Here is a 27,437-nt window from a genome sequence, read left to right on the forward strand (position 1 = left end):
TGGTGATTTCTGAGATTTTGGTGCACCCATCACCCAGGCATTGTATACTATACCCAGTAGGTAGTCTTTATCCATGACCCCCCTCCCAACCTTACCCTCTGAGTCCCCAAAGTCCATTATATTATTCTTATACCTTTGCATCCTCGTAGCTTAGCTCCCACTTATAAGTGAGAACATACAATATTCGATTTTCCATTCCTGTGTTACTTCACATGGAATAATGGCCTCCAGCTCTAACCAGGTTGCTGTAAAAGACATTATTTGTTCCTTTTTGTTGCTATGTAGTATTCCATGGTGTATATATATCAGATTTTTTTGTCCTCTCATTGGTCGATGGGCACTTAGGTTGGTTCCATATGTTTGCAACTGCGAACTGTGCTGCTAAAAACATGCATGTGCATGTGTTTTTTTTCATATGATGACTTCTTTTCCTTTGGGTAGATACCCAGTAGTGGGATTGCTGGATTGAATGGTAGTTCTACTTTTAGCTTTTTAAGGAATATCCACACTGTTTCCATAATGGTTGTACTAATTTACATTCCCACCAGCAGTGAAAAAGTATTCCCTTTTCACTAGATCCATGCCAACATCTTTTTTTTTTTTTTTTTTACTTTCTAATTATGGCCATTCTTGCTAGAGTAAGGTGGTATCTCATTGTGATTTTAATTCGTATTTCCCTGATAATTAGCGATGTACATTTTTTCACGTTTGTTGGTTATTTGTCTATCTTCTTTTGATAAATGTCTACTTATGTCCTTTGCCCCCCTTTTGATGGGAGTATTTATTTTTTTATTGTTTATTTGTTTAACTTCCTTGTAAATTCTGAATACTAGTCCTTTGTCAGATGCATAGTTTGTGAATATTTTCTCCCACCCTGTGGGTTTTCTGTTTACTCTGCTGATTATTTCTTTTGCTGTGCTGAAACTTTTTAGTTTAATTGGGTCCCATTTATGTATCTTTGTTTTTGTTGCATTTGCTTTTGGGGTCTTAGTTATGAATTATTTGCCTAAGCCAATGTCTAAAGCAGTTTTTCTGATGTTATTTCCTAGAATTTTTATGGTTTCAGGTCTTAAATTTAAGTCGTTGATTCATCTTGAGTTGATTTTTGTATAAGGTGAGAGATGGAGATCCAATTTCATTCTTCTACATGTGGCTTGCCAGTTTTCCCAGCACCATTTATAGAATAGACTGTCCTTTCCCAATTTATGTTTTTGTATGCTTTGTCAAAGATTAGTTAGTTGGCTGTAAGTATTTGGCTTTATTTCTGGGTTTTCTATTCTGTTTCATTGGTCTACATGCCTATTTTTATACTGGTACCATGTTTTATTTTTGGTACACATAGGCTTGTAGTATAATTTGAAGTCTGGTAATGCGATACTTCCAGATTTGTTCTTTTTGCTTAGTATTGCTTTGGCTATGCAGGCTCTTTTTTTGTTCCATATGGATTTCAGAATTGTTTACCTTAATTCTGCGAAGAATGATGATGGTATTTTGATGGGAATTGCATTGAATCTGTAGATTGCTTTGGGCAACATGGTTATTTTCACAATATTGATTCTCCCCAACCATCAGCATGGGATATGTTTCCTTTTGTTTGTGTCATCTATTAATTCTGACACTTTTAATCCTTCTTCTTTATTTCTTTCTTAGGTCCCCCTTCCTCCACTTACCACTAAATATCCCAGATTAAGTCCCTAATCCCTATAGATTGTGTAATTTAATGCAAAGTCTGGTTCCTAAATCTCTAGTTGAGATCCTCCTCAATTTTCTGACTGCCTTCAAGACACTTATGCCTATATAATAGATGCTAAAAATAATCTGATTCTCCAGTACTACACACACCTACACACACACACACACAAAATGTCACATGCTTCTTATATCCTCTCTGTCCAAATCTCCATATCATCATTTACCTAGTATTCTAAGCAAAAACTTAAGAGTCATCATCAATACTCCTTTCTCACTCATCCTCCCACATCAAATTAATCACTAGATAAAATCAATGCTAACACCTAAGTATTTGTACTTTCCCCTCATTATCAGTCTCATTTAACTATTTTAATACAGGCATTCACTATGTGAACCACTATGCATTACCTCATGATTTTCCTCTCTCTCTCTCTACTCTCAGATCCCATCCATTTGCCTGACAATTACCTGTTCTAACTTTCTGAGATTATAAATCTGTTCATGAATCAACTGCTTAAAATGTTTACTGGCCCAAAATCTCCTATAGATAAAAATACAAGTTGCTTTCTCACACCTTCATGGCTTTACATATCCTCATTGCCTGGAATGTTGTACTCCGTCTGACAAATAGCTACTTGTCCTTCAAAATATAACTCAAACACACTTTAGAATCCTTTCTTGATTTCTATCATTCCCCAAGCAAAATCAGCGCATTTCTCCTTTTAAGTCTCATTGACTTTATTTGGATCTCATTGTGTATAATTGTTTAGATATTTGTATCTTCCACTGAGGAATGTGAACTCCTTGATTCAAGAAGCTTTGCCCTATTCATCATCTTTCTATCCACAGCATATAATAGGTGTTCAATTAATTGTTCATTGAGTAATAATAATAACTATCATTTACTGAATATTATCAAATGTCAGACACTGTGTTAAGCATTGTGTGTATATACATATATATTCAGATATCGTTGGATTCTCACAATAACCTTTTTGTAGAGTATTATTATTCATATTTTAGAGACTTAAAAGGAAGAATATTGAGGCTTAGAATAGCAAAATATCACACACCTAGTATGTGATGGAGCAAGAAATTGAATGCAGTGTGATTCCAAAGTCTGAATTCTTTACTACTAAACCATAAATAAATACAAAAGGTTTTATTTATTTTATACACATCTTAAAATTTTACCATGAATGAGTATGACTTTGGTATATAAAACTTACTCAGTGCAGTACAAACTATTTTACAATAAGACTTGAAGAGATAAGGTGCTCTCCCAAAAGATACTGAATTATTGTTTAAGCAATAACTAAATATTTTCAATCTCTTCCTCACTCCTTCTCTCACATATAATTTTGTCCATTTATCTTTTAATAATTCAACCCTTCCATCTTTATTGACAGTTTTTTCACTTCTTTAAAATCCATAATTTAAAAATTGAAAAACTTTCCTTAGAAAATGGGAAAAGTGAGCAATCAGAATTTGAGATACAGTAACTGTAACATGAACAACTAATTTAGGTTTGGGGGGAAAAGCGTGTTTAATTATGTGCAAGTCTTCTTAAGTCTCTGTTCACCCTCAAAACCAAGGCCACTACCACATATTACTAACAGTAATAAATTGCCAAGTGCCTGTTATAAAGCCAAGTAACCAGATAATTTAATAAATATTAAAGACTAACAATGATAAGGAAGAAAGTAAAAATGTTTGCTTTGAAATTAATGGAATAATCCACCCATTAAAGAAAAAAACACAGAAAGTTTTAAATTATTTCTGCCTTTCATGTCCTTACTATTAACCTGTTTAGCATAATTTTACTTATTTGAAACTAAAACTTTCTATTTAAGATCTATATTAGTAAATTATTTTATGTAACCTAAAATTTTATACTAATCAAGAGAATAACCTAGTCTATAAATAACATCTTTTAATATAACTTTTTAAAGTCTAATAATTTTGATAAATTTATATAGATGAATAGAAATAACTTAGTTTGCAGCTAGAATCTAAACAATATTTTTAAATAGTTCCAAGGTATTTTCATTTGGCAGAACTGCCAAAAGAACTAAAATTTCCAGTTTAGGATTTGCTCAAATGAACTTCAAGGCAAATTTTTGTATCTTGCCACATAATTTTTAGGCATTTGTTTTAATGAATTTGAGAAATGAATGAATAAATAAGGTGTTATGTCAATAAAGAGCCAAAGTATTGGCGCCACCTAGTGAAACTGTACTCAGTTATTTGAACTAATACAAAGCTAATACAGCAACTTCATATATTTTGTATTACCAAATTAAAGAACTTCAATAGAAACAATTACCAAATGTTTTTGCATAGTAAAGATTTATCTTAAAGACTTTGTTAATATTAAGAAAGATACTAAAAAATTTTTCATTGCCAAAGGCAAGACATTCCTGAGTGAACTATTCAGGTTGCATAAAAGTTAATATTTGTGTTTTTTAACAGGAATTCTCAGTAAATTATAATGTCATAAATATTCAAAAGATATATTAAAACAATACTACATGTACAAATTAAGTAAATTCAAGGACAGTTATGATTTTAAAAACTCACATTGATTAAAATATTATATTCATATTATTACACATTTTGTTGCAATATCAGAAAATGCTTAAATCCAAAGATACTATAGGAGGGGGAGAAAGATGATGGAATAGAAGCCTACACCATTCATCTCTCCTGCTGGAACACAAAATTTTAACAACTATCTACATGAAGAAAAGCACCGTCACAAATACCAAAACCCAGGTGGCAATCACAGTACCTGGTTTTGACTTCATAACGCTAAAAGAGGCATTGAGGAAGGCAGGGGATATAGTCTTGAATCATCAATGTCACCCCTTCCCCATCCCCCAACTGTAGCCATGCAGCACAGAGACAGAATCAGTACATTTTGGAGAGGCAAAGCACAGCAATTGGGGGACTTTACATTGAACTTGGTGCTGCCCTGTCAGAGTGGAGAATAAAGCCATGCTGAGCTCAGCCAGCACCCATGCATAGAAGGAGCATTTGGACTAGCCCTAGCCAGAGGGGAATCACCCATCCCAGTTGTTGGAACTAGAGTTTCTCAGGAAGTCTTGTTACACTGAGTGAAGTGCTCTGGGGTCCTAGGTAAACTTGAAAGACAGTCTAGGACAGAAGGACTGCAATTTCTAGGCAATTCATAGTAGTAGACTGGGTTTAGAGCCAGGAAGCTAGGACAGCACAGGACCTAGGGAGATACCAGCTGGTGCAGCTAAAGGAGAGCTTGTGCCATGCCTCCCACAATCCCAGGCAGTGCAGCTTATAGCAATGAAAGTGACTCCTTCCTTCTGCTTAAAGAGAGTGAAGAGTAAAGAGGACTTTGGATAGAGTACTGAGCAGAGTTGTGAAGCCTCCATTCCAGGCCCTAGCTCCTGAATGATATTTCTAGACACACCCTGGGCCAAAAGAAAACCTGCTGCCTTGAAGCAAAGGCATGACTCATTACCTGCTGACTAAAGAGCCCTTGGGCCCTGAATAATCAGCAGTGATAACTAGGAAGTTTGCCTTGTGCCTTGGGATCTGAAATGTGCTGGCTTCAGTGATAACCCAGCACATTCCCAGCTGTGGTGGCTACAGTGAAAGACTCATTCTGTTTTTAAAAAGCAGAGTAAAGGGGACTTTGTCTCGCACCAACTCGACCAGTGGAGTAGAGCAACAAGCAGGCTTTTGGGGTCCCCGAGTCCAGGCCTAGGTTCTTGGACAGCATTTCTGGACCTGCCCTGGGTCAGAGGGGAACCCACAGACCTGAAGCATGAGTCCCAGGCCAGGCAGCATTCATCACAAACTGACAGAAGAGCCCTTGGGCTTTAAGTGAACATTGGCAGTGGCCTAGCACAACCCCTCCACCTCAACCCCCCATGGACCAGTGGTGGTAGTGGACACAGCGAGAGGCTCCTCTGCCTGTGGAAAGGGGAGTGAAGGTCAAGAAGGACTTCATATTATAGTTTGAGTGCTAGCTTAGCCACAGTATAATAGAACATCAGGTAAATTCCCAAACACTAAATTACAGTGTTATACTTAACAAAGTATATAGTTGTTTATGCTTGTTAAAATAAGCTTATACTTGACTAAGTATAAAGACCAAATGATGAACCAATCAAAAATAACAACTACAAGACCTAGGCAGTACAATAGGACATAAGGAAAAGCAACAAAAAGTTAAAAAAACAGAGAATTAAGTTAAAGTGTAGTGTTTTTATTAGTTTCTTTCTGAATGTTCTTTGCTTATATAATTAGAATTACAACAGTTTAAAATAATGGGTTACAAGATAGTATTTGGAAGCCTCATGGTAGCCTCAAATCAAAAAACATACAACATATAAGCAAAATATTAAAGCATTCCACCAAAGAAAATCACTTCCACTAAAAGGAAGACAGGAAGGCATGAAAAAAGGAAGAGAAGACCACAAAACAACCAGAAAACAAATAACAAAATGGCAGACGTCAGTCCTTACTTATCAATAATAACATTGAATGTAAATGGACTAAACTCTCCAATTAAAAGACATAGAGCAGGTGAACAGATGTTTTTTAAAGACCCAGTGTTATGCTGCCGACAAGAAACACACTTCTCCTATAAAGATGCATAGAGACTGAAAGTAAAAGGATGGAAAAAGACACACCATGCCAATGGAAACCAAAAAAGAGCAAGAGTAGCTATACTTACATCAGTCAACATGGATTCCAAAACAAAAACTGTAAGAAGAGACAAAGAGGGTCATTATATAATGACAAAGTGGTCAATTTAATAAGAAGATAAAATGATTATAAATACATATGTACCCAACATGGGAAAACACAGATATATAAAGCAAATATTATAAGAGCTAAAGAAAAGATATACACCAATACAATAACAGCTGGAGACTTCAACACCCCACTTCCAGCACCAGACAGATCTCCCAAAGAGAAAATCAACAAAGAAACATCAAACTTAATCTGCACTATGGAACAAGTGGACCTAGAGATATTTACAGAACATTTCACTCAATGCAGAATACACACTCTTCTCCTTAGCACATAGATCATTCTCAAGAATAGACTATATGTTAGTCCACAAAAAGTCTTTGAAAATTCAAAAAAATGAAATCATATCAAGTATTTTCTCTGACAACAATGGAATAAAACTGGAAATAAATAACAAGAGAAATTTTGGAAACTATACAAACACATGGAAATTAAGCAATATGCTCCTTCATGATCAGTGAGTCAATGAAGAAATTAAGAAGAAAGTTTAAAAATATCTTGAAATGGGCTGAGCATGGTGGCTCACACCTGTAATCCCAGCACTTTGGGAGGCCAAGGCGGGAGGATTGCTTGAACCCAGAAGTTTAAGACCAGCCTGGGCAACATGAGGAGACTTCGTCTCTACAAAAATACAAAAACAATTAGCCAGGCATGGCAGCATATACCTGTAGTCCCAGCTACTCAGGAAGCTGAGGTAGGAGGATCACCTGAGCCCAGGAAGTCAAGGCTGCAGTGAGCCATGATTATGCCACTACATTCCAGCCTGGGTAACAGGAGTGAAACCCTGTCTCAAAAAAAGAAAAAAAAAATCTTGAAACAAATGATAATGGAAATATACCAAAACCTATGAGATACAGCAAAAGCATTAAGAAGAGGAAAGTTTATAGCAATAAGCACCTACACCAAAAAGTAGAAAAATTTCAGATAAAGAACCTAACGATGCATCTTCAAGAACTAAAATGGCAAGAGCAAACCAAAGCCAAAATTAGTAAAAGAAAAGAAATAACAAAGATCAGAGTAGAAATAAATGAATTTGAAATGAAGAAAACTATACAAAAGATTAATGAAACAAAAAATGGTTTTTTGAAAAGATAAATTGACAAACCTTTAGCCAGACTAACTATGAAAAAGAGAAGATCCAAATAAATAAAATCAGAGGTAAAAAAGAAAATTCAAAGATCATTCAAAGGAATGAATTTGCAGAAATTCAAAGGATCATTAGTGGCTACTATGAGCAACTATATGCCAGTAAATTGGAAAATCCGGAAGAAATGAATAAATTCCTAGACACATACAACCTACCAAGGTTAACCCACAAAGAAATCCAAAACCTGAACAGAACAAGTAATAAGATCAAAGCCATAATAAAAAGTATCTCAGTAAAGAAAAGCCTGGGACGTGATGGCTTCACTGCTGAATTTTACCAAACATTAAAAGAAGAACTAATATCAATCCTACTCAAACTATTCCAAAAAACAGAAAAGAAGAGATTACTTCCAAACTCATTCTATGAGGCCAGTATTACCCCAATACCAAAATCAGACAAGGACATACCAAAAACACAAAACTATCCCTGATGGTCAATATCCCTGACGAACATAGATGCAAAAATCCTCAACAAATACTAGCAAACCATATTCAGCAATATACTTAAAAGATCACTCATCATAACCAAGTGGGATTTATCCTAGGGATGCAAGAACAGTTCAACATATACAAATCAATGCATGTGATACCTCATAGCAACAGAATGAAACACAAAAACTATATGGTCATTTCAACTGATGCTGAAAAAACATTTGATAAAGTTCAACATACTTGCCTGATAAAAACCCTCAAAAAACCGGGTATAGAAGGAACATACCTCAACATAGTAAAAGCCATATATGACAGACCCTCAGTCAATATCATACTGAATGGGAAAAACTGGGAGCCTTCCCTCTAAGACATGGAACATGACAAGGATGTCCACTTTCACCACTGTTACTCAACATAGTACTAGAAGTCCTAGCTAGAGAAATCAGACAAGAGAAAGAAATAAAAGGCATCCGAATTGGAAAGGAAGAAGTCAAATTATCCTTGTTTGCCGATATGATCTTATATTCTGGAAAACCTAAAGACTCCACAAAAAAAAATTATTTGAACTGATAAATTCAGTAAAGTTGCAAGGTAAAAATCAACATAAAAATCAGTAGCATTTCTATATGCCAACAGTGAACAATCTGAAGAAGAAATCAAAAAAAGTAATCCCATTTACAATAGCCACAAATAAAATCGAATACCTAGGAATTAACTTAACCAAAGAAGTGAAAGACCTCTGCAATGAAAGCTATAAAACACTGATGAAAGAAATTGAAGCAGACACCAAAAGACAGAAAGATATTCCTTGTTCATCGATTGGAAGAATCAATACTGTTAAAATGCCCATGATACCCAAAGCAATCTACAGAGACAGTGCAATCCCTATCAAGATACCAATGACATTTTTCACAGAAACAAAAAGAAAAAAACATCCTAAAATGTATGTGGAATCACAAAAGACCCAAATAACTAAAGCTATCCTAAGCAAAAAGAGCAAAACTGGAGGAATCACATTATCTAACCTCAATATTACAGAGCTACAGTAACCAAAACACCATGGTACTGGCATAAAAACAGACATGTAGACTAACGAAACAGAATAGAGAACCCGGAAAAAAAACCCACACACCTATAGTGAACTCATTTTCGACTAAGGTGCTAAGAACATACATTGGGGAAAAAACAGTCTCTTCAATAAGTGGTGCTAGGAAAACTGGATATCCATATCCAGAAGGATGAAACTAGACCTCTCTCTCTTGCCTTACACAAAAATCAAATCAAAATGGATTGAAGACTTAAATCTATGACTCCAAAGTATGAAATTACTAAAAGAAAACATTGGAGAAACTCTCCAGGACATTGGACTGGGCAAAGATTTCCTGAATGATACCCCACAAGCACAGGTAACCAAAGCAAAAATGGACAAATGGTATCACATCAAGTTAAAAAGATTTCTGCACAGCAAAGGAAACAATCAACAAAGTGAAGAGACAGCTCACAGAATGAGAGAAAATATTTGCAAACTACCCATCTGACAAGGGATTCATAACAAGAACATATAAGGAGCTCAAACAACCCTACAGGGAAAAATCTAATAATCCAATTTAAAAATGGGCAAAAGATTTCAATAGATAGCTCCCAAAAGAAGAAATACAAATGGCAACAAGCCTATGAAAAGGTGATGAACATAATTGATCATCAGAGAAATCCAAATCAAAACTACGGTGAGATATGATCTCACCCTAGTTAAAATGCCTTTTATCTAAAAGTCAAATGCTGGTGGCAATGTGGAGGAAAGGAAACCCTTGTACACTGATGGTGGGAATGTAAATTAGTGTAACCACTACGAAGAACAGTTTAGAGGTTCCTCAAAAAAAAAAACTAAAAATAGAGCTGCCATATGAACCAGCAACCCCACTGCTAGGCATACAGCCAAAATAAATGAAATCAATATATCAAAGAGATATATGCACTCCCATGTTTACAGCAGCACTCTTGACAGTAGCTAAGATTTGGGAGCAGTTTAAGTGTCCATCAATAGATGAATGGATAAAGAAAATGTGGTACATATTCACAACAGAGAATTATTTGGCCATACAAAAGAATGAGGTTCTGTCATTTGCAACAACATGGATGGAACTGGAGGTCATTATGTTAACTGAAATAAGCCAAGCACAGAAAGACAAACATCACATGTTCTCACTTATTTGTGAGATCTAAAAATCAAAGCAACTGAACTCACATAGATAGATCACAGAAGGATGATTACCAGATGCTAGGATGGCCAGGGGATGAGGCTCACAGGGAGGTGGGGATGGTTACTGGGTACGAAAAATAAATAGAAAGAATGAATAAGGCCTACTATTTGATAGCACAATAGGGTGATTAGAGGCAATAATAACTTAATTGTACATTTCAAAATAACTTAGAGAATATAATTTGATTGTGTAACTCAAAGGATATGCGCTTAAGGGGATGGATAACCCATTCTCTGTGATGTGCTTATTTCACATTGCATGCCTGTATCAAAACATCTCATGTACCCCATAAAAATATATATACCTGCTATGTACCTGCAAAGTTTAAAAATCAAAATAAATTCTAAAAAAATTTTTTAATGTTTTTAAATACCTAGTATTTAATAGCACAACAGGGGGCTATAGTCAATAACAACTGACCTGTACATTTTAAAATAACTACAAGAGTATAATTGGATTGTTTATAACACAAAGGATAAATGCTTAAGGAGACGGATACCCAATTTTCCATGATATGATTATTACACATTGCATACCTATATTCAAAATAGCTCATGTACCTATAAATATATATACCAATGTACCCACAAAAATTTTAAATTAAAAACATAAACAAAAAAAGATGATACTATAGCACTTACTTTTTAAACTATTTTACTACTTTAAAACTTATACTGCTTAGGCAATAGGATAAATACAAAGAAAGAAAAAAAACCCAAGAATTATTTCTCTACATTCAAAATTTTAAATAAAACTGCCCATTTTTCAGACCTGTAATTAATTCATTCAGAAAGCATTACTAAACATAGGTACCTCACTTCACTATATGTTTTAAAAAGAGAATGTAAGATACTTGTCCTCTAAGAACTATGGTTTAATTGAGGATGTTAGATGAATATATCAAAAAAAATTCCATATACAAGAAATAATATTATTCAAATTAATCATAAGTTCAGACAAAAACACCATTAAGCATTAAGGGTCAAAACAACCTGGAAATCTGAAATCTTGAGAAACAAGAGAAAGAGGAATGGGTTCAATATAAGCAAAGAGCATTCCAAGACAATTTCAAGGACTTACTACCTATAACTCATTTTTATGTACCATCTATTGTAAGGGTGCATCTGCTGAACTTAAAGAGCCAAGAAATGGAGTGAAGCTATTAAGCCTATCACACACCAAGTTTACCAACCTTCCCAAGTCATATCTTCTTTTCTTTTTCTTTCTTTGTTTTTTTTTTTTTTTTTTTTTTTTTGAGACAGAGTCTTGCTCTGTCGCCCAGGCTGGAGTGCAGTGGTGCAATCTCGGCTCACTGCAACCTCTGCCTCCCAGGTTCAAGTGATTCTCGTGCCTCAGCCTCCTGAGTATCTGGGATTACAGGCACGTGCCACCATGCTGAACTAATTTTTGTATTTTTAGTAGAGACGAGGTTTCACCATATTGGCCAGGCTGGTTTCAAACTCCTGACCTCAAGCAATCTGCCCACCTTGGCCTCCCAGAGTGCTGGGATTACAGTCGTGAGCCACTGCACCCCGCCTCCTTCAGCTGCTCTTAATGTGCAGGAGAGGTACTCCAAAGTGTTATTTTCCTTGGACCTTTAAAACTGGTTATTTCTTCTTGCCTCTTTTACCACCCCTGGGACCCCACATTAAGACATTTCTCCAGTTGGCCTACCAGATTTTTTCTTTGTTCATAGCAGCTATTGAAAATTCTGCAGCACTTTGCCACTGAAATCCCTTCCCATATTCTCATTTCTGTTCAGCTGCATTTAGGCAGCTAAGACTATGAAAGATATACAGAATAAGAGACAATTTCCAGAAATCATAAAAAGTTAGGGATCAAGCATGAAAGCAAAAGAAGAAAGCACCATGGGAGAGACATTTTTCCCATGCATTTTCTCTCCTTGCCTAGAGAAAGATCCCATGAGTAAGGGAGTTGGAAGAAAAGCAAAAGATTTAAACATAGTAATTTGAGAATGGGCCCTAAGTTTTCTACTTGCCCATCCCAAAGCTAAGTGCTAAGTTGAGAGGTGTGAAGGAGTGATCTATCCAAAATAGGCTTGTGATTCCCAGAAAGAAAAAAAAAGAGCTTGAGCCTCATTTTCTAGGTAGCAGCCAGAAAACTGGCCAGTCATGAGAATCACCCAACCTTAAATATAGCCCAGTACAACGCAAGAGCAGCAGAGTAGCAATTCCTGTGAGAGCTTTGTAAACAGAACTAAAAAAAATTTTTACAGTTCCCTTATCACCTGATCACAAATTTAATCTCCAATTCAGCTACCTATAGACAGAAAACACTCAAGATTTGTGGCCACTAGAAACAATTTCTTCTCCATGACATTGAACTCTAACATTTACCCTCAGTGACCACAATTCTCAATTCTTCCCTGTTCTTACAAGCCATGAATCCCCTTATGATTTCATTATCTCCCCCTCTCCCCCCTCACCTTAGCCTTGATTCCAAGATTAACCATACTGGCCTCGGAAACTCTGATTCTCTCAAACCCTTGCCACTTAACAATCTTTTTTTTTTTTTTTTTTTTTTTTTTTTTGAGACGGAGTCTGGCTCTGTCGCCCAGGCTGGAGTGCAGTGGCGCAATCTCAGCTCACTGCAAGCTCCGCCTCCCGGGTTCACGCCATTCTCCTGCCTCAGCCTCCCCAGTAGCTGGGACTACAGGCGCCCGCCACTACGCCCGGTTAATTTTTTGTATTTTTAGTAGAGACGGGGTTTCACCATGTTAGCCAGGATGGTCTCGATCTCCTGACCTCGTGATCCGCCCGCCTCGGCCTCCCAAAGTGCTGGGATTACAGGCGTGAGCTCCAACCTCTGGCAATGCTTAGCCCTACAATACAGGTTTCTACTCTTGCCCTCATATTGTCAATAATGAGCTTGTGCTAACCACTATAAAATGGGACCTTTTTCTTCCACCTGCAACTATTTTATTTATCTTAACTATTTGTCACATTCCTTATGATTCATTATGATATGTATTCCATTCTTCTGAATTATGGAATACCTACCTCCCTCACCTCTGAAGAGGACTTCATTGAATACATCACCAGAACAACATAGGTTATCCAAATAAAATTACTGGATCTCCTATATGCCTCTATATTTGTCTTTCAGGTATCTGCAAACTATGGCCTACAACCCACATCCAGCTACTGTCTGCTTTTGTAAATGAAAGTTTTACTGGAATATTATTCATCCATATATTGTCCATGGCTCCTTTTGTGCTACAACAGCAGTTGAGTAGCTGTGGAAGAGATTATATGACCCACGAATTCTAAATATTTAATATCTGCCCCCTTACAGAAAAAGCTTTCTAATCCCTGATCTCTTTCATCATCCATTCTTTCTTCCTTTTCATAAAAAAAGAGGTATTTCTGTTCCTCTTTAATATAAACTAGCTGTTTATGCCTTGGGTCCCTTTGATCATCTGCTCCTGAACATTACTCTATTAATTATCAGTTCTATGCATTTCTGTAGCTCCTCTATTCCCACTGGGTCCTTCAACTATTCTAAGAATATGCTCCCCCCAAAATTAAAATGTCTCTCATTCTGTTATCTTTTCAATCGACCATCTGATTTTTCTTTTTCCCTTTACCATCAAAGTTCTGGTGGTAGAAGGTGGTAGAGGCATTGAATATTATATATAATATTGTCATAATATATATAACATATTAATATAATATATAACAATACAACATAATGTATATTAATATGGAATATATCATGTGATATATTAACATGTAATATAATATATAACAAATAATTATAATCATATATATTATATATTTAATGTTTCTACTGCCTGGTCCCATTTCCCTTATTCCATTTAGTCTAACTTTTATCTGCTACAAAAACTGTTCTCTCAATACTCACAATAATTAAAATACATACTCTCTCAATACCTTTCACTAACTAAATATAAAGCCTTGTTCTTGTCCTGCATTCCTCTCCATGAGCTCTTCTTTTAAACAGTTATTGCAATTTCATTATCTTTTTAAATAACATGTTCATTATAAAACAATAGAAAATTCAACTAAGCAGAAAAGATAAAAGTCACCCATAATTTCACTTTGAGTTAAACAGTATAAATATTTTACTATGACTAAATGTACATACACTTATTAATAGTAATAAAAATCATATTATGCATTTGCTTTTTTATTTACTAACCTATCATGACCATCTTTCTATAAAAATATTTCAGGGCTGGGCGTGGTGACTCACACCTGTAATCCTAGCACTTTGGGAGGCTGAAGTGGGTGGATCACCTGAGATCAGGAGTTCGAGACCAGCCTGACCAACATAGAGAAACCCTGTCTCTACTAAAAATACAAAATTAGCCAGGCATGGTGGTGCATGCCTGTAATCCCAGCTACTTGGGAGGCTGAGGCAGCAGAATCGCTTGAACCCAGGAGGCGGAGGTTGCAGTGAGCTGAGATCGTACCATTGCACTCCAGCCTGGGCAAGAAAAGCAAAACTCCATCTCAAAAAAATAAAATAAAATAAAATAAATAAAAATAAAAATATTTCTATAATCTTTCCTTTTTGAATCTCTATCCTTGGTATCTAAATTCCCTAATTCACTTCCTACTTCACTAATTATCTCTCCTCTAGCTCTTCTATCATGCCTCACTCCCAAAATCTGTGTTCCTCCAGGATCTGTTCTTAATTTTCTTCTCATCTTTCTATTCTCTTCTATAGCAACCTCATTACTTCAATTATCACCTTCATGAGTATGACTGCCAAATCAGTATCTCTACCCATAATTTCTATTACAAATTCTATTTTCAAATTTCTACTGTCCATTGGTAATTTTTCTCCAAATTCAATTGTCTGAAGCTGAACTCATTATCTGCTCATCATAATGAGTAGCTTCTGTGATGACCACCTCTGCTAGTGACACAGTCATCCAAATTCACTTTTAAATCATCCCTGCCTTTTCCTACTTGCTTGCCTATACACACACACGCAAACATTCACAATCAGTGTCAGCATTTAGTTGTGTATATAACAAAACAATGGAAAATTTAATGGTTCCATGTCAAAATAATCAGGAGAAACTACCATTTAGCATTTTATAAGCCAAAAAATTTGGAATTTAGGGAATGAATAAGGTTCCATCTTCCCTCATTGCCTGAAAATTTAAATTAAAATCTTTTACACCTTAGGAACAAATATTTGCTATGACAATAAAGCACTGAGAAAATGCTACATACAATAAAGCCCCTATATTTCAACCAGTTCATTCAGTTTAATTCCTTATTCTTTTTACTATGTATAAGGTAAAGAAATAAAAAGTGATTCTTCTGATTTTTATTTCTCTAGTTTTAAGATACTGTGATAGAAAAAGTGATTGTACAAATCTTCAATTTTAAGCAAAGCGTTTATTTCATATTATGCTAAATATGCAAAAATAATACTTTCACATTTCTGCTTTAATTATAAATTCTCTTTGATACTTCAAAATTCTTATTTTATCAGACTTGTTTTCACAGAGTTGATTTTCAAAAGAAAGAGTCACATTACATTTAATAATAAACAAGCCTCTGGGTAAGCTCACATTTTTTAAATTATGTATTTCAGAGCATATATGTAATTAGAGGTAAATTACCCTTATGTAAAGTCAAATTTAAACTGTACATTAGATCTCACTAGAAAGGAACACACTAAGAAGCAATCAAATCTTCAGCTTTTTAGAACATTCACATGTTTCCCCATCTACTCCCCAACACCCCAAGATATCTAGTATTACCATTGTTGTGGACAAACTGCAACCTAACTTAATAGGCAGACAAGATTGAAAACCTAACTTAGTAGTATGTACCTGTAACAATAGCTGAGTCTTGGCCAATCCCAGCAGCCATACTTCAACCACTCATACGTTGCTGAGTGTTCAAACTGTGTTCAAATAAGGCAAATGCCAAGCTATAACCAATCCAGTTGTTTCTGTATCTCACTTTCAATTCCTGTGTGTCATTTCCCTTTTTTTGTCTATAGATTTATTCTGACCAAAAGGCATCCCTGGAGTCTCTCTAAATTTACTGTGATTCTGGGGGCTGCCCAATTCACAGATCATTTATTGCTCAATCACACTCCTTTAAATTCGGTTAAAGTTTTTCTTTTAACAGATGGTGTCAGAAGCGGGGTCCAAAGTAGAGCTTCTAATGACCCCAGGAATGCTGAGTGAACAAGCAAGGTAGCTGCAAGGACCCTGCAAGGACCCACTTGTGTCCTTGATTCCTCAGAGTGGCTGAGGGTTGTGGTAAGTTCTCTCTCCCAAGTTCAGAGCTCCAAGGATTTGTGTTTTGAGCTCTCTGAGTTTCTTTGAGCAAATTTCTCTTCCAAACTGGGTTTGGACGTTTTAACAGAAATGGGACTGGGTCCAGGATGGGATTTGATCCCTTAATTAACAGGCTTGGATCCAGTTAGAGGCCTCTTACATCTGACTGGGTCAGAAAAAAACCAGCAGTAAATGGTAATAATGTAGGGATTGTAAAATTTGGCTTTTGAAAATTCACAGGGATTTTTGTGTTCTACCCTTTGTTTCATTTTTCTTGCATTTAAATCATTTAAAAAACCAACTTAGGAGTCATGAGTTCTTTGCAAGAAGGTTTTCAAGCAGAGACAGCAACCACTTGACAGAAATAATAAATACTTCCTTCTACAATATTCATTGAATGATGATTAGCTATCAGGCACATTAGATCAAAGAGCACAGTAACCTTGTGATAACAGGATTCAATGATCTTAAAATTGGGAAAATATATGCATTAGCCACTTTTCAACTTACCTTTTTTTTCTCCTGCAATCCTATTATTTCATATAGTTGTGGGATAAATGAACAATAATTTTGTTGTTGATCTCTCTTGATGTTAACATTTTCATAATATGATGTCTTTTTCCTTCAGAAAATTCAAATAGAAATTAAGAGTTCTCAATTTTAAACCTATAAATATTTATGTAAGCAAAGAAATTCTTTCTACAGCAACATGTCCTGCAATTAAAGTATGGAATAATAAGACTATCTAGGTATATTAGACCAATATATTCAAAATTTTGTAAAATGTATTAGTTTTCGTGGTTAGTTATGATTTTTTCCAATTCAGAGCATTATTATAAACCTATCTGAATAATTATTACAAAAAGAAAATAAGATCTGGTATTTATTGAACAAAAAGCTAACCCTAAAAAAAAAGTTTCCTGTGAAATCTATGTACCATTAAAAGTCTAAAATTCCAAATCAACTATTATCAACATAAGAGGAAAATAGCCCTATGCTATTTATATCATAAAATAATCAGAAAAGGGCATAAAGATCTATGAAAACAAAAAGGAAGCTTCTTTTCATTGAAATTCAGACAACCTCAAGAAAGAATCAGAAACTATATAAGCAGTGAGCAAGAGCCCCAGCTTTGGAGTTAGACAGCCTAATAAGATCCCAGCATTGCTGCCTACTGCTACCTATTGGTTATATAACCTTATGCAAACTAACTTCTCTAAGCTTCAGATTCATCACCCAATGAATCTGGTGATTGGAAACTGGTAACTGGAAATAGTAATAACCATTTATTGGAATAGTAATTCCAATGGTTATTGGAATAACCATTATTGGAAATAGTAATAATTCTCAAGGTTGCAATGATTAAAGTAGACAATATATGTAAGGTGGTTAATGCCATACATGGCTCATAATAAGCACACAGTAACTGTTAGCTATTATTATTGCAAGAATCACATTTAAACAGGCTATACAGACCACACTTCTATTTTTTCTATTTTGTAAAGATAATTTCAAAAAAAATCTGATACCCAACATTTCCAACAAACCATACCAAACATATGCAGATTAAAAAATATATAATACAAAGTTATGTAATTGCTATTACTTTCTTTGTTCAGCAGTGCTATGATTTAATATGCACTTACCATCCCCGCTCACTGCTAAAGGCTCACCTCCGCACTGATTGTTATTTGCTAAAAACTCAACAAATAAACCTCTTTCAAACCTCAGAAAGGTTTATGGATAAGAAATTTATATGTGGAATATCAGAAATGTCACATATCATTTAGGTCTGTATCTTTACCAAAAAGAGACCTATACACTTATCTTTCATTTAGAGTAACCAAATATCTCCACTTTTATACTAAATCAAGCCTTCAAGAATAATTCTGACTCACTAAATAAAACAAAAAGTCTGAGAAAGAAAAAAACAAGTAGAAAATATCAACTGCCAGAAGGAACTAAGACAACTACAAGTCAAAGATACAGTGAAAGCAGCTAACTCAAAGAGCAAACAAATTACAAAAATGGTGAAGTAACTGAAGCAGTCAGGAATGCAATCCATATTCATACATTTCTTCAGGTAAAAGTTAAAACACAAATGGAAGAAGAGGAAAAACAGGAGAAATAACAAAGATCAAATAAAGCAACAGCACAACAAATGGGGGAGGAATGAGAGTGGGACAAGGTTGAGGAAGTAAAACAGACTGGTAGGAAAAACCGCCAAGCAGAATCAGTTAACACTGCTTACAGTCCCGGGTATGCCTGGGGTACTCAGGCAGAAGTATAGTGAAATGGAATGAAAACAATCATCATAGAATGATATACATTTTAAAAGATGAATTTTGATTTATGCTATTTAAACCTCAATAAAACTGAGAAGAGGGGAAAGAGAGACAGTGAGGGAGAGAGAGAGCATGAGCACAAATCAGCCAATATGGCAGAAGAAAAGGATAGGATTAAAATACTGAAGAACAAAAGCATATGTCAAGAAGACTATGATATGTGTTAGAGTTGAAAGGAGCCGGGCACATTCCTCAGCCCCGGGCTCAAAACAAACAAGCCCAGTACAAACACATCCCATCTTCCCATCTCACCACATATCGCCATATATCTCTCAAACTTCCTGAGCCCAGTACAAACACATCCCATCTTCCCATCTCACCACATATCGCCATATATCTCTCAAACTTCCTGAGCCCAGTACAAACACATCCCATCTTCCCATCTCACCACATATCGCCATATATCTCTCAAACTTCCTGAGCCCAGTACAAACACATCCCATCTTCCCATCTCACCACATATCGCCATATATCTCTCAAACTTCCTGAGCCCAGTACAAACACCACCAGGAAAGTCTCCGATAAGGGGACAGCCGTTCAAAGTTTTACTGAAAAAGCGGGAACCAAAAGAATTCCTTTGTTCCCCTGTAACTCTCAGGCTATAAAAAGCAAACACTCGCATTGTTCAGGGCCCTCTTGTATGCTGTGGAATGGAGGGACCAGGTTCGAACTTGTAGTAAAGATCCTTGCCGCTTGGCTTTGACTCTGGACTCTGGTGGTCTTCTTTGGGGAACTAATGGTCTGGGCATAACAGAGTATTCTACAGACCTTGTCTTGTTTGGAATAATAATAATAATATTAAGTAAAGACTTAATCAAGCTAAATATGCATGTTAAGGTTCTATCGTAACTACTAAAAGAATAAAAAATACAAAGGTATATATTCCATATTAAGAGAGTGAAAAAGTGAACAGCATAATGGATTAGAGTATAAATTCCCAAAAACAAAGGCCATGTTTTATTCTTGTTATTCTCAGTTATTAAGTTCAGAACTGGCACATAGCAAGAATTCAAACAATGTTTACTCAATGAATGAACAGTAGCAGGGGAGTCCAAGCAAGATCCTAAAATATATCCACTGCTAGTAAACAGATATATCTGATCTGTCTAGCAAATTAATTGAGTATGTAATCACTCTGGGGCTTCTTGGGAGAAAATTTATGCTATGAAAGAAAAAGAATCAGGCAGATAAGCTGGACCCTTAAAAAATTAATTATAAGAAAGGGTAGTAGATTCTGAGGACAACATGGTATTTGTTACCCAATTTTGCCTTCCATGAACTCATGTCTAAAACCTCACTGTGGGAGTAGGAGAAAATAGAGTTATTTTGCCAGAAATGTATCTCTTCATAAATATTCTCGGACTTACACTGACTGAGAATGCCTTCTAAATCCATCAGGTAGTCAGAGAACTGAAGATGAGAGCCAGGGATAAAATGGAGAATTCTGGGTCACCTTCTTTTACATTTTCTCTGATCTTTTATCTACTTTATAATTAAGGACAGTATATTTTAGTACATGGCTACATGTGCTGTATAATCAAACAGGCTTCAATTTAACTTTAGCTCTGCCATTTAATAGCTGCATGATCTTGAACATGTTATTTATCCCCTCTAACCCTTGCATTTTTTACTGATAAAATAGATGTAACAATATTAACTATGCGAAGCTTGCTGTGAAGATTAAATGAGTTAATGCATATATAGTAGATAGCACAAGATTTGGCTTATAAAAAAACAATTAACTTGGGGGGATGGGCGCTAGGGGAGAGATAGCATTAGGAGAAATACCTAATATAAATGATGGGTTGATGGGTGCAGCAAAACACTATGGCACGTGTATACCCATGTAACAAGCCTGCATGTTCTGCACATGTATCCCAAAACTTAAAGTATAATTTAAAAAATCAATAACTTTCATATACATTAACATATACAATACATTAACATATACAATAACACCAAAATGTAATACTTCTTGGAGTTTTTCATACTAATTTTTCCTTTCTTTACAGCATAGCCTAGTCTGAATTATTAGAATACTTTTCTAGTCAAGAGCTACATTAAAGGTATACTATATTTTTTTACTTACTGGACTATATCATACTGTCCTGGACCAGGACCTGACTTTTTAGGTAACTCTTGTCTTCCTGAAGAGCTGCCAAAATGTATACCTTTGTATTTCAAAGTTGCACTGGAAACACCCTAAAAAATAAAAAGTTTTAAAAAGTGAGGATGAAACATAGTTTAAATAAGTCATGAAACAATGTTTGGCTTTACCTAAGTCTAAATCTAAAGCAAGGATAGCCTCAGTAAGGGGGTTCCACTGGTAAATGCTAAAGTGCTCTTGGATAGATCCCAGGCTAAGTTGTCACTGTTGATTCCCATTCCACTCCTGAGTCAGCTAGGGTTCCCAGAGAAGTACCTCTAACATTAGCATATTCTCAACCAATATGAACAGCTTTGCTCTTGGCAGTACACCCAGTAATCTAAAACCTTAAGGAAAATGAAAATTAGCTCCTCATCATTTAAAAAAGAGAGAAAGGATAACATTATTTGGGAAATAGAAATACCTATTAAAAATTACCTTAACTAAACAGATTGAAAAAATGCAAACATCACCAACGGTCATTACATAACTTCATATTAATATAACCTTTAAACAGAGTTAGAAATACTTAACAATAAATTAAACACTACCCTAGTTCATTTTATTGCTAATGCTTAAAGACAGGATCAATCTTTTAATGACAGAGAAATTATTTGTGATATGAGAAATAATCATCTTTCCTTTATACCCACTACAATAAATGTTAAAATTAAGCATGAACCATAAAAAGTTTAAGCACAGTTTCACCAGAAACTAAAACAATAAAGCATAACACAACAGTACCTTCTTTTTTACAGGAATCCTCTTGACCTAAGACATTCTTAGTTGAGAAATCATTTAAGAATATTTTAAAACATATTTTTAAGCTAATGGTATTTACTACAATTTCCATAACATATAGTTTAACAATGTGTCAGGTTGTTACAGCAGGTAGACAGCCTGACATGAGCAGGGTAAGAGAGAGCCCCCCCAACCAAGAATGTCAGGCGACCATCAGGTGATGGTCAGGCAGTTGTTAACAGTCTAAAATAATAATTCATTGCAGCTGGCACCAGGGAAAGGCAGTCTCCCAAGAGAAAAATCCTGAAGCTGGTGATCAGCAGCTTCCAGATAACATCTCAGGAGTTGCGCGAATGGGCTCACACATGCACACTAAAAGGCAAAATGGCCGTGTTTAACCAGCATATGACCCTCTAGGGGCATTCAACTGGAAAGGTAAGAATGCCTCAAGTGAGCATGTGTACAACTCCAGTAAACACACTGCACACGTGGCCCCTCTCAAGTGCTAGAAAGCCACTGAGCATGTGAACCACCCATCCCAAGGAAAGAATCAGGGGACAAGTAATGCAAGACCCTGAAAGCATGCCAACATACAAAACCCAAAGTTAAAAGGTCAATCCATGCACTTGATCTCTCAAATCACCTGCTGGGCCCTCTTCCAAGTGTTCTTTACTTCCTTTTTAATAAATTTTTACTCCCACTCTAAAACTTGCCTCGGTCTCTCACTCTGCCTTATGCCCCTCGATTGAATTCTCTCTTATGAGGAGGCAAGAATTGAGCTGGCTGCATACCCATAAGGATTTGTAACCGCTAAGTTGTTCTAGGTGGCTATTACTATTCTACAGCAGTGGAACCAACCTCTCTCAGTTACCATTATAAGCAATAATAATGCAGTAAATAGCAACATTAGTGACAAAAGCATAATTTCAGTACAAAATGGTGAATCAAATCCATACCTGCCCCACCCGACTCCAAAATTTCAAAAGAAGTATATCAAATAGACACAAGTAAGTGCTAGAAACTTCACATGCCAGAAACTTTAAGGACTTTCTGGAAGATATAGCACAGCAAAGACTAGAACCAGAAAAGGACCTCATTACATATGAAGAGTCTCAGCTGAACCCTCTTAACATCCCCAGAACCAGAAAAGGACCTCATTACATTTGAAAAGAGTCTCAGCTGAACCCTCTTAACATCCCCAGAACCAGAAAAGGACCTCATTACATTTGAAAAGAGTCTCAGCTGAACCCTCTTAACATCTCCAGAACCAGAAAAGGACCTCATTACATTTGAAAAGAGTCTCAGCTGAACCCTCTTAACATCCCCAAAAAACAGAAACTGGAGATAAACTCTTAGGTAGCGAGTAGGGGGCAATTCTCAAAACTACTAGCACCTTTGGAGATGTGCACCAGTGCCATTACATTAAGTGATGAGGAGAATGCTAACCTCCACCTTATTATTGGCAGATGTAGTTGAAACTAAATTGAAAGCACTTTCCCCTGCCCCTAGTGACTTTCTAGTTAGAGAGGCACCACTCCAGAAAGCTTTGAGGTGCCACAACAAAATCCAAAAAGAAGCTGGTGCACACTAAAATTCCTTGAACTTACCACTAACACCTAGCCCCCACACATTATAATATATAAGCACAATAGAATTAACTTTCCCTTCTACATCTGCCTGGCCTGAAAAAATTAAATGCGGATTGTGATGGTCAACTTTAGATGTCAATTTGACTGAGTTAAGGAATACTCACATAGCTGATAAAGTGTTATTTCTGGGTATGTATTTGAGGCTGTTTCCAGAATAGATAGGCATTTGAATCAGTGAACCATCCTCACCCAATGTCGTGGGCACCATTCAATCAGCTGAGGGCCCAGATAGAACAAAAAGACAGAAGAAAGGTAAATTTGTTCTCTTTTCTGGATCTGAGATGCCCATCTTCTCCTACCTTCGGACATCAGAACTCCAGGTTTTCTAGCCTTTGGATTCTTGGACTTTCTCCAGCAGCCCCTCAGGTTCTCAGGCTTTTATCCTTGGACTAAGAGTTATACCATCAGCTCCCGTGGTTCTCAGGCCTTCAGACTTGAACTCAGCTACTCCACCAGCTCCCTTATTTCTCCAGCTTGCAGACAGCATATCATGGGACTTCTCAGCCTCCATAATCACATGAGCCAATTCCCAGAATAAACCCCATCTCACATATATAGTTATGTACCACATAATGATGTTTCAATGACGGACTGCATATATGACAATGGACCAGATATACAATGGTGAGCCCATAAGATTATAACACCATATATTTACTGTTCCCTTTCAATGTTTAGACGTATTTAGACACACAAATACCATTGTGTATCTGTATCTTTGTAATCTGTACCAGACAGTACAATAACATGCTATTCAGGCTTGAACCACAGAAACGATGGGCTATACCATATAGCTTAGGTGTGTCATAGACTATACCATCTAGATTTGTGTAAATATACTCTATGATGTTCACACAATGACAAAATCACCTAACAATGCATTTCTTAGGATGTATCCCTATCATTGATTGACACATGACTGTGTAAGCATTGGTTCTGTTTCTCTGCATAATCCTAATACAAAGACTAACACAACCTCTGACAGAACTTTAATGTTTGCAAGAAGTAAAATGAGACCTTTGTTGATTCTTTTTTCATAGATGCAAACGTGTACAGAAAATTATAGTTTTTCTAAACAGTTATCCTGCTTTGATTTTAGTAAATCCCCTTGATTGTTTCTTTCTTTGGTGGTAGAGAATATTGGAGCTGAGAAGAGAGAAACAAGAAGTCGTCTGCTATGTCCAAGTAGAATTCAGACATGTTTTGGAATACCTGGTGAACAAAGCAAAACAACCACAAGGCAAATGTAAAAACTAATCCTATGAGAAGAAGGAGATAATCATGATGGCCCACACCTAGTAAGAAAATCTTAGTGTCAAAAGAGTGGCAATGCTAAATACTGGGGATTTTCTGTCAACTGGGTTTGCGTTCTAACACAGACAATCCTCAATGACTTTATGCCTCATATCCTTTTGAGTGTGAAGAAACTATGAAAAAAAAAAAACTAAAACAACTGTTTCATTAAAATATTGGCTAAAAGAAAACAAAAAACCTGCACTACTTTTGAACCTTTCTAATAGAGTATAACACGAAGAAAGACATCATCATCCTCCCCCTACTTTATCCCAGCTAATCCGGCAGCTTTAGCTGTGAAAGAGAACATTGGTGGAAATGCCCAGCAGAGAGCACCATATGGCAAGAGACTGAAGTGCCTGGTGGAACAGCAGCTGTACTCAATGGAAAGAGACTTATTCGGGAGCATAGCTGAGACAGCCCCCAGGGATGTCTAGAAATACATGGGTAGAGGAACTTTGCAAAAGGCTATATGTCCTCTACATTGATAGTTACAGACAAAAAAAAATGGTATTTAAGTTATTAACATTATTGCAACTCTCTTTAGTAACTCCAATCCAATGAAGCCTGGGAAAATGTGTTATATAAATAAAAAGGATTAATCCTTATTTCCTCTAGGAATATTTCCAGCACTGTACGTGGTCTCAGTGGGCTTGAATTATTGATCTGCAAATCCCTTCTGTTGCAATACAAAGAGCAGAAAGGCATTTGCCCTTCTTCACTACGGACATTCAGCTTTAACACTGAGTGATGAGTGACAGTCTTATAAAGCACTATCTCAAAGTAATATATTATTATTCTTAATAGCATTATTATTATTATTACAAGTAGGGATTCTAATTTGATACACAATTCCAAAGTCCAGCCCCTTGTCATGTCCTTGAAGGAACAAAGCTATGAATAAAAACTGAAAGAGCTATCCCACAAATCTCTGTAACACATAGGGTATATATACACTACTTTAGAATTCCTAAGTATAACACAAAAGGAAATAAGGGAGTCAGACCATCCAAAGGCTTGGGTTTGGTGGGTGTAGGGGGGCAGAGACAAATGCTATAAAACTTAGCAGAATGACCTACAAAAGTGGCAGAGTCTGACATGTCCAGCACAGCAGTACATGCCAGTAAAAGAGCACGGAGAGGCCGGGCGCGGTGGCTCACGCCTGTAATCCCAGCACTTTGGGAGGCCGAGGCGGGCAGATCACGAGGTCAGGAGATCGAGACCATCCTGGCTAACACAGTGAAACCCCGTCTCTACTAAAAAATACAAAAAATTAGCCGGGCGTGGTGGCGGGCGCCTGTAGTCCCAGCTACGCGGGAGGCTGAGGCAGGAGAATGGCGTGAACCCGGGAGGCGGAGCTTGCAGTGAGCCGAGATCGCGCCACTGCACTCCAGCCTGGGCGACAGAGCGAGACTTCGTCTCAAAAAAAAAAAAAAAAAAAAAAAAAGAGCACGGAGAAACCCTAGCATCCACTAGAGTAGCTGAAAACACTCCTCTTCTTATAGGGTCAGTGGCAATTGCAAAGACTGCTGTGCCAAACAGAACTTCAGGAAGAGAGAGAACCTAGCCAAACAACACTTTCTCTTGCTAAAGTAAGTGCTCCAGACCACCTTTCAAATGCAATTACCTAATACAACCATGGATTTTAAAGTACATAGGCAGTTTTGATGACAGAAAGAATGAAATTTCCCATTTATGTTAGAGTTTATTTTTAACTCAGAAATAAAGCAGAACATCATAATTGTGCATATTTTTTTCTACTATATTATGACCATAACAGACAGTGAAGTACAAAATGTGAAACTACATTCTAATATACTATAGTCATGCTGGATATTTTAGACATTGTATATATTTCATACAAGAACATATCTAATATATTGATTTACTATAGCCTATACATTTGTCAAAAAATCAGTATTTTAAAATACAGCATTTTGATGTCATCTTTTACATCACATTTTTATAGCCTAAAATCATGTTAAGGTTTTGTATTAACTCTTTTAATGCAAGGATTCAAGACCTTGAGCAGGATTCTATTGAAGAAGCTTTCTTTAAGTGAATTTACATTATTGAGATTTTATGATTCAATTGTTTCACAATTCTAATGGTAATCCAGTAGGAGGAAAGATTATGTATGTGTACATGCGCACACACACACACAATTTAAGACCCCACAATAATATCCATTTGTGTGTGTGTGTGTGTGTGTGTGTGTCTACAATAATATCCATTTCATTTAAACCACGTGAATTGACAAGTACTTAACTCATTAACCTCTGCAGTACTCAGGTAGATGTTGAATCAGAAATTTAAAAGCCTTTTAAAAATACAGACAGAAAACAAAGGATAAATTGATGCACTCTTATCTCTAAATTACAGTTTCTTTTATGTCAAGAAGTGTTGGCAATACCAACTTCAAGGTCACTGTCAATTTTGAAAATCATTAGCAAATAAAATATGACTTAATTAAAGCAAACTCAGCATGTAACTGCATTATTTTAAGTAAATGCTATACTATAATTTGAAGAAGAATTACTAACTGCCACTCTCACTGACAATTAAATAAATGAAGATGGGGCTATGCAACTTTCCCCCATGTCTTTCCATAATTAAATATGGAAACAGAATTTGTGAAGAATT

General features: G+C 36.1%; 1 protein-coding gene across 3 annotated transcripts in view; it reads right to left on the reverse strand.

The window, feature by feature from the left end:
- Positions 1-27,437, reverse strand: part of STPG2 (sperm tail PG-rich repeat containing 2) — a 672,078-nt gene that overhangs the window by 616,396 nt on the left and 28,245 nt on the right. For all 3 annotated transcript variants that reach the window (XM_063705437.1, XM_063705439.1, XM_063705438.1), the window contains 2 exons: positions 21,055-21,167; positions 17,131-17,242 (listed from right to left, as the gene is read on the reverse strand). In XM_063705437.1, coding sequence (XP_063561507.1) covers positions 17,131-17,242; positions 21,055-21,167 — 225 coding nt within the window. The remainder of the gene's footprint in view (positions 1-17,130; positions 17,243-21,054; positions 21,168-27,437) is intronic.

Source organism: Gorilla gorilla, chromosome 3 (genome assembly GCF_029281585.2).
Source record: "Gorilla gorilla gorilla isolate KB3781 chromosome 3, NHGRI_mGorGor1-v2.1_pri, whole genome shotgun sequence".
Lineage (NCBI taxonomy): Eukaryota > Metazoa > Chordata > Mammalia > Primates > Hominidae > Gorilla > Gorilla gorilla.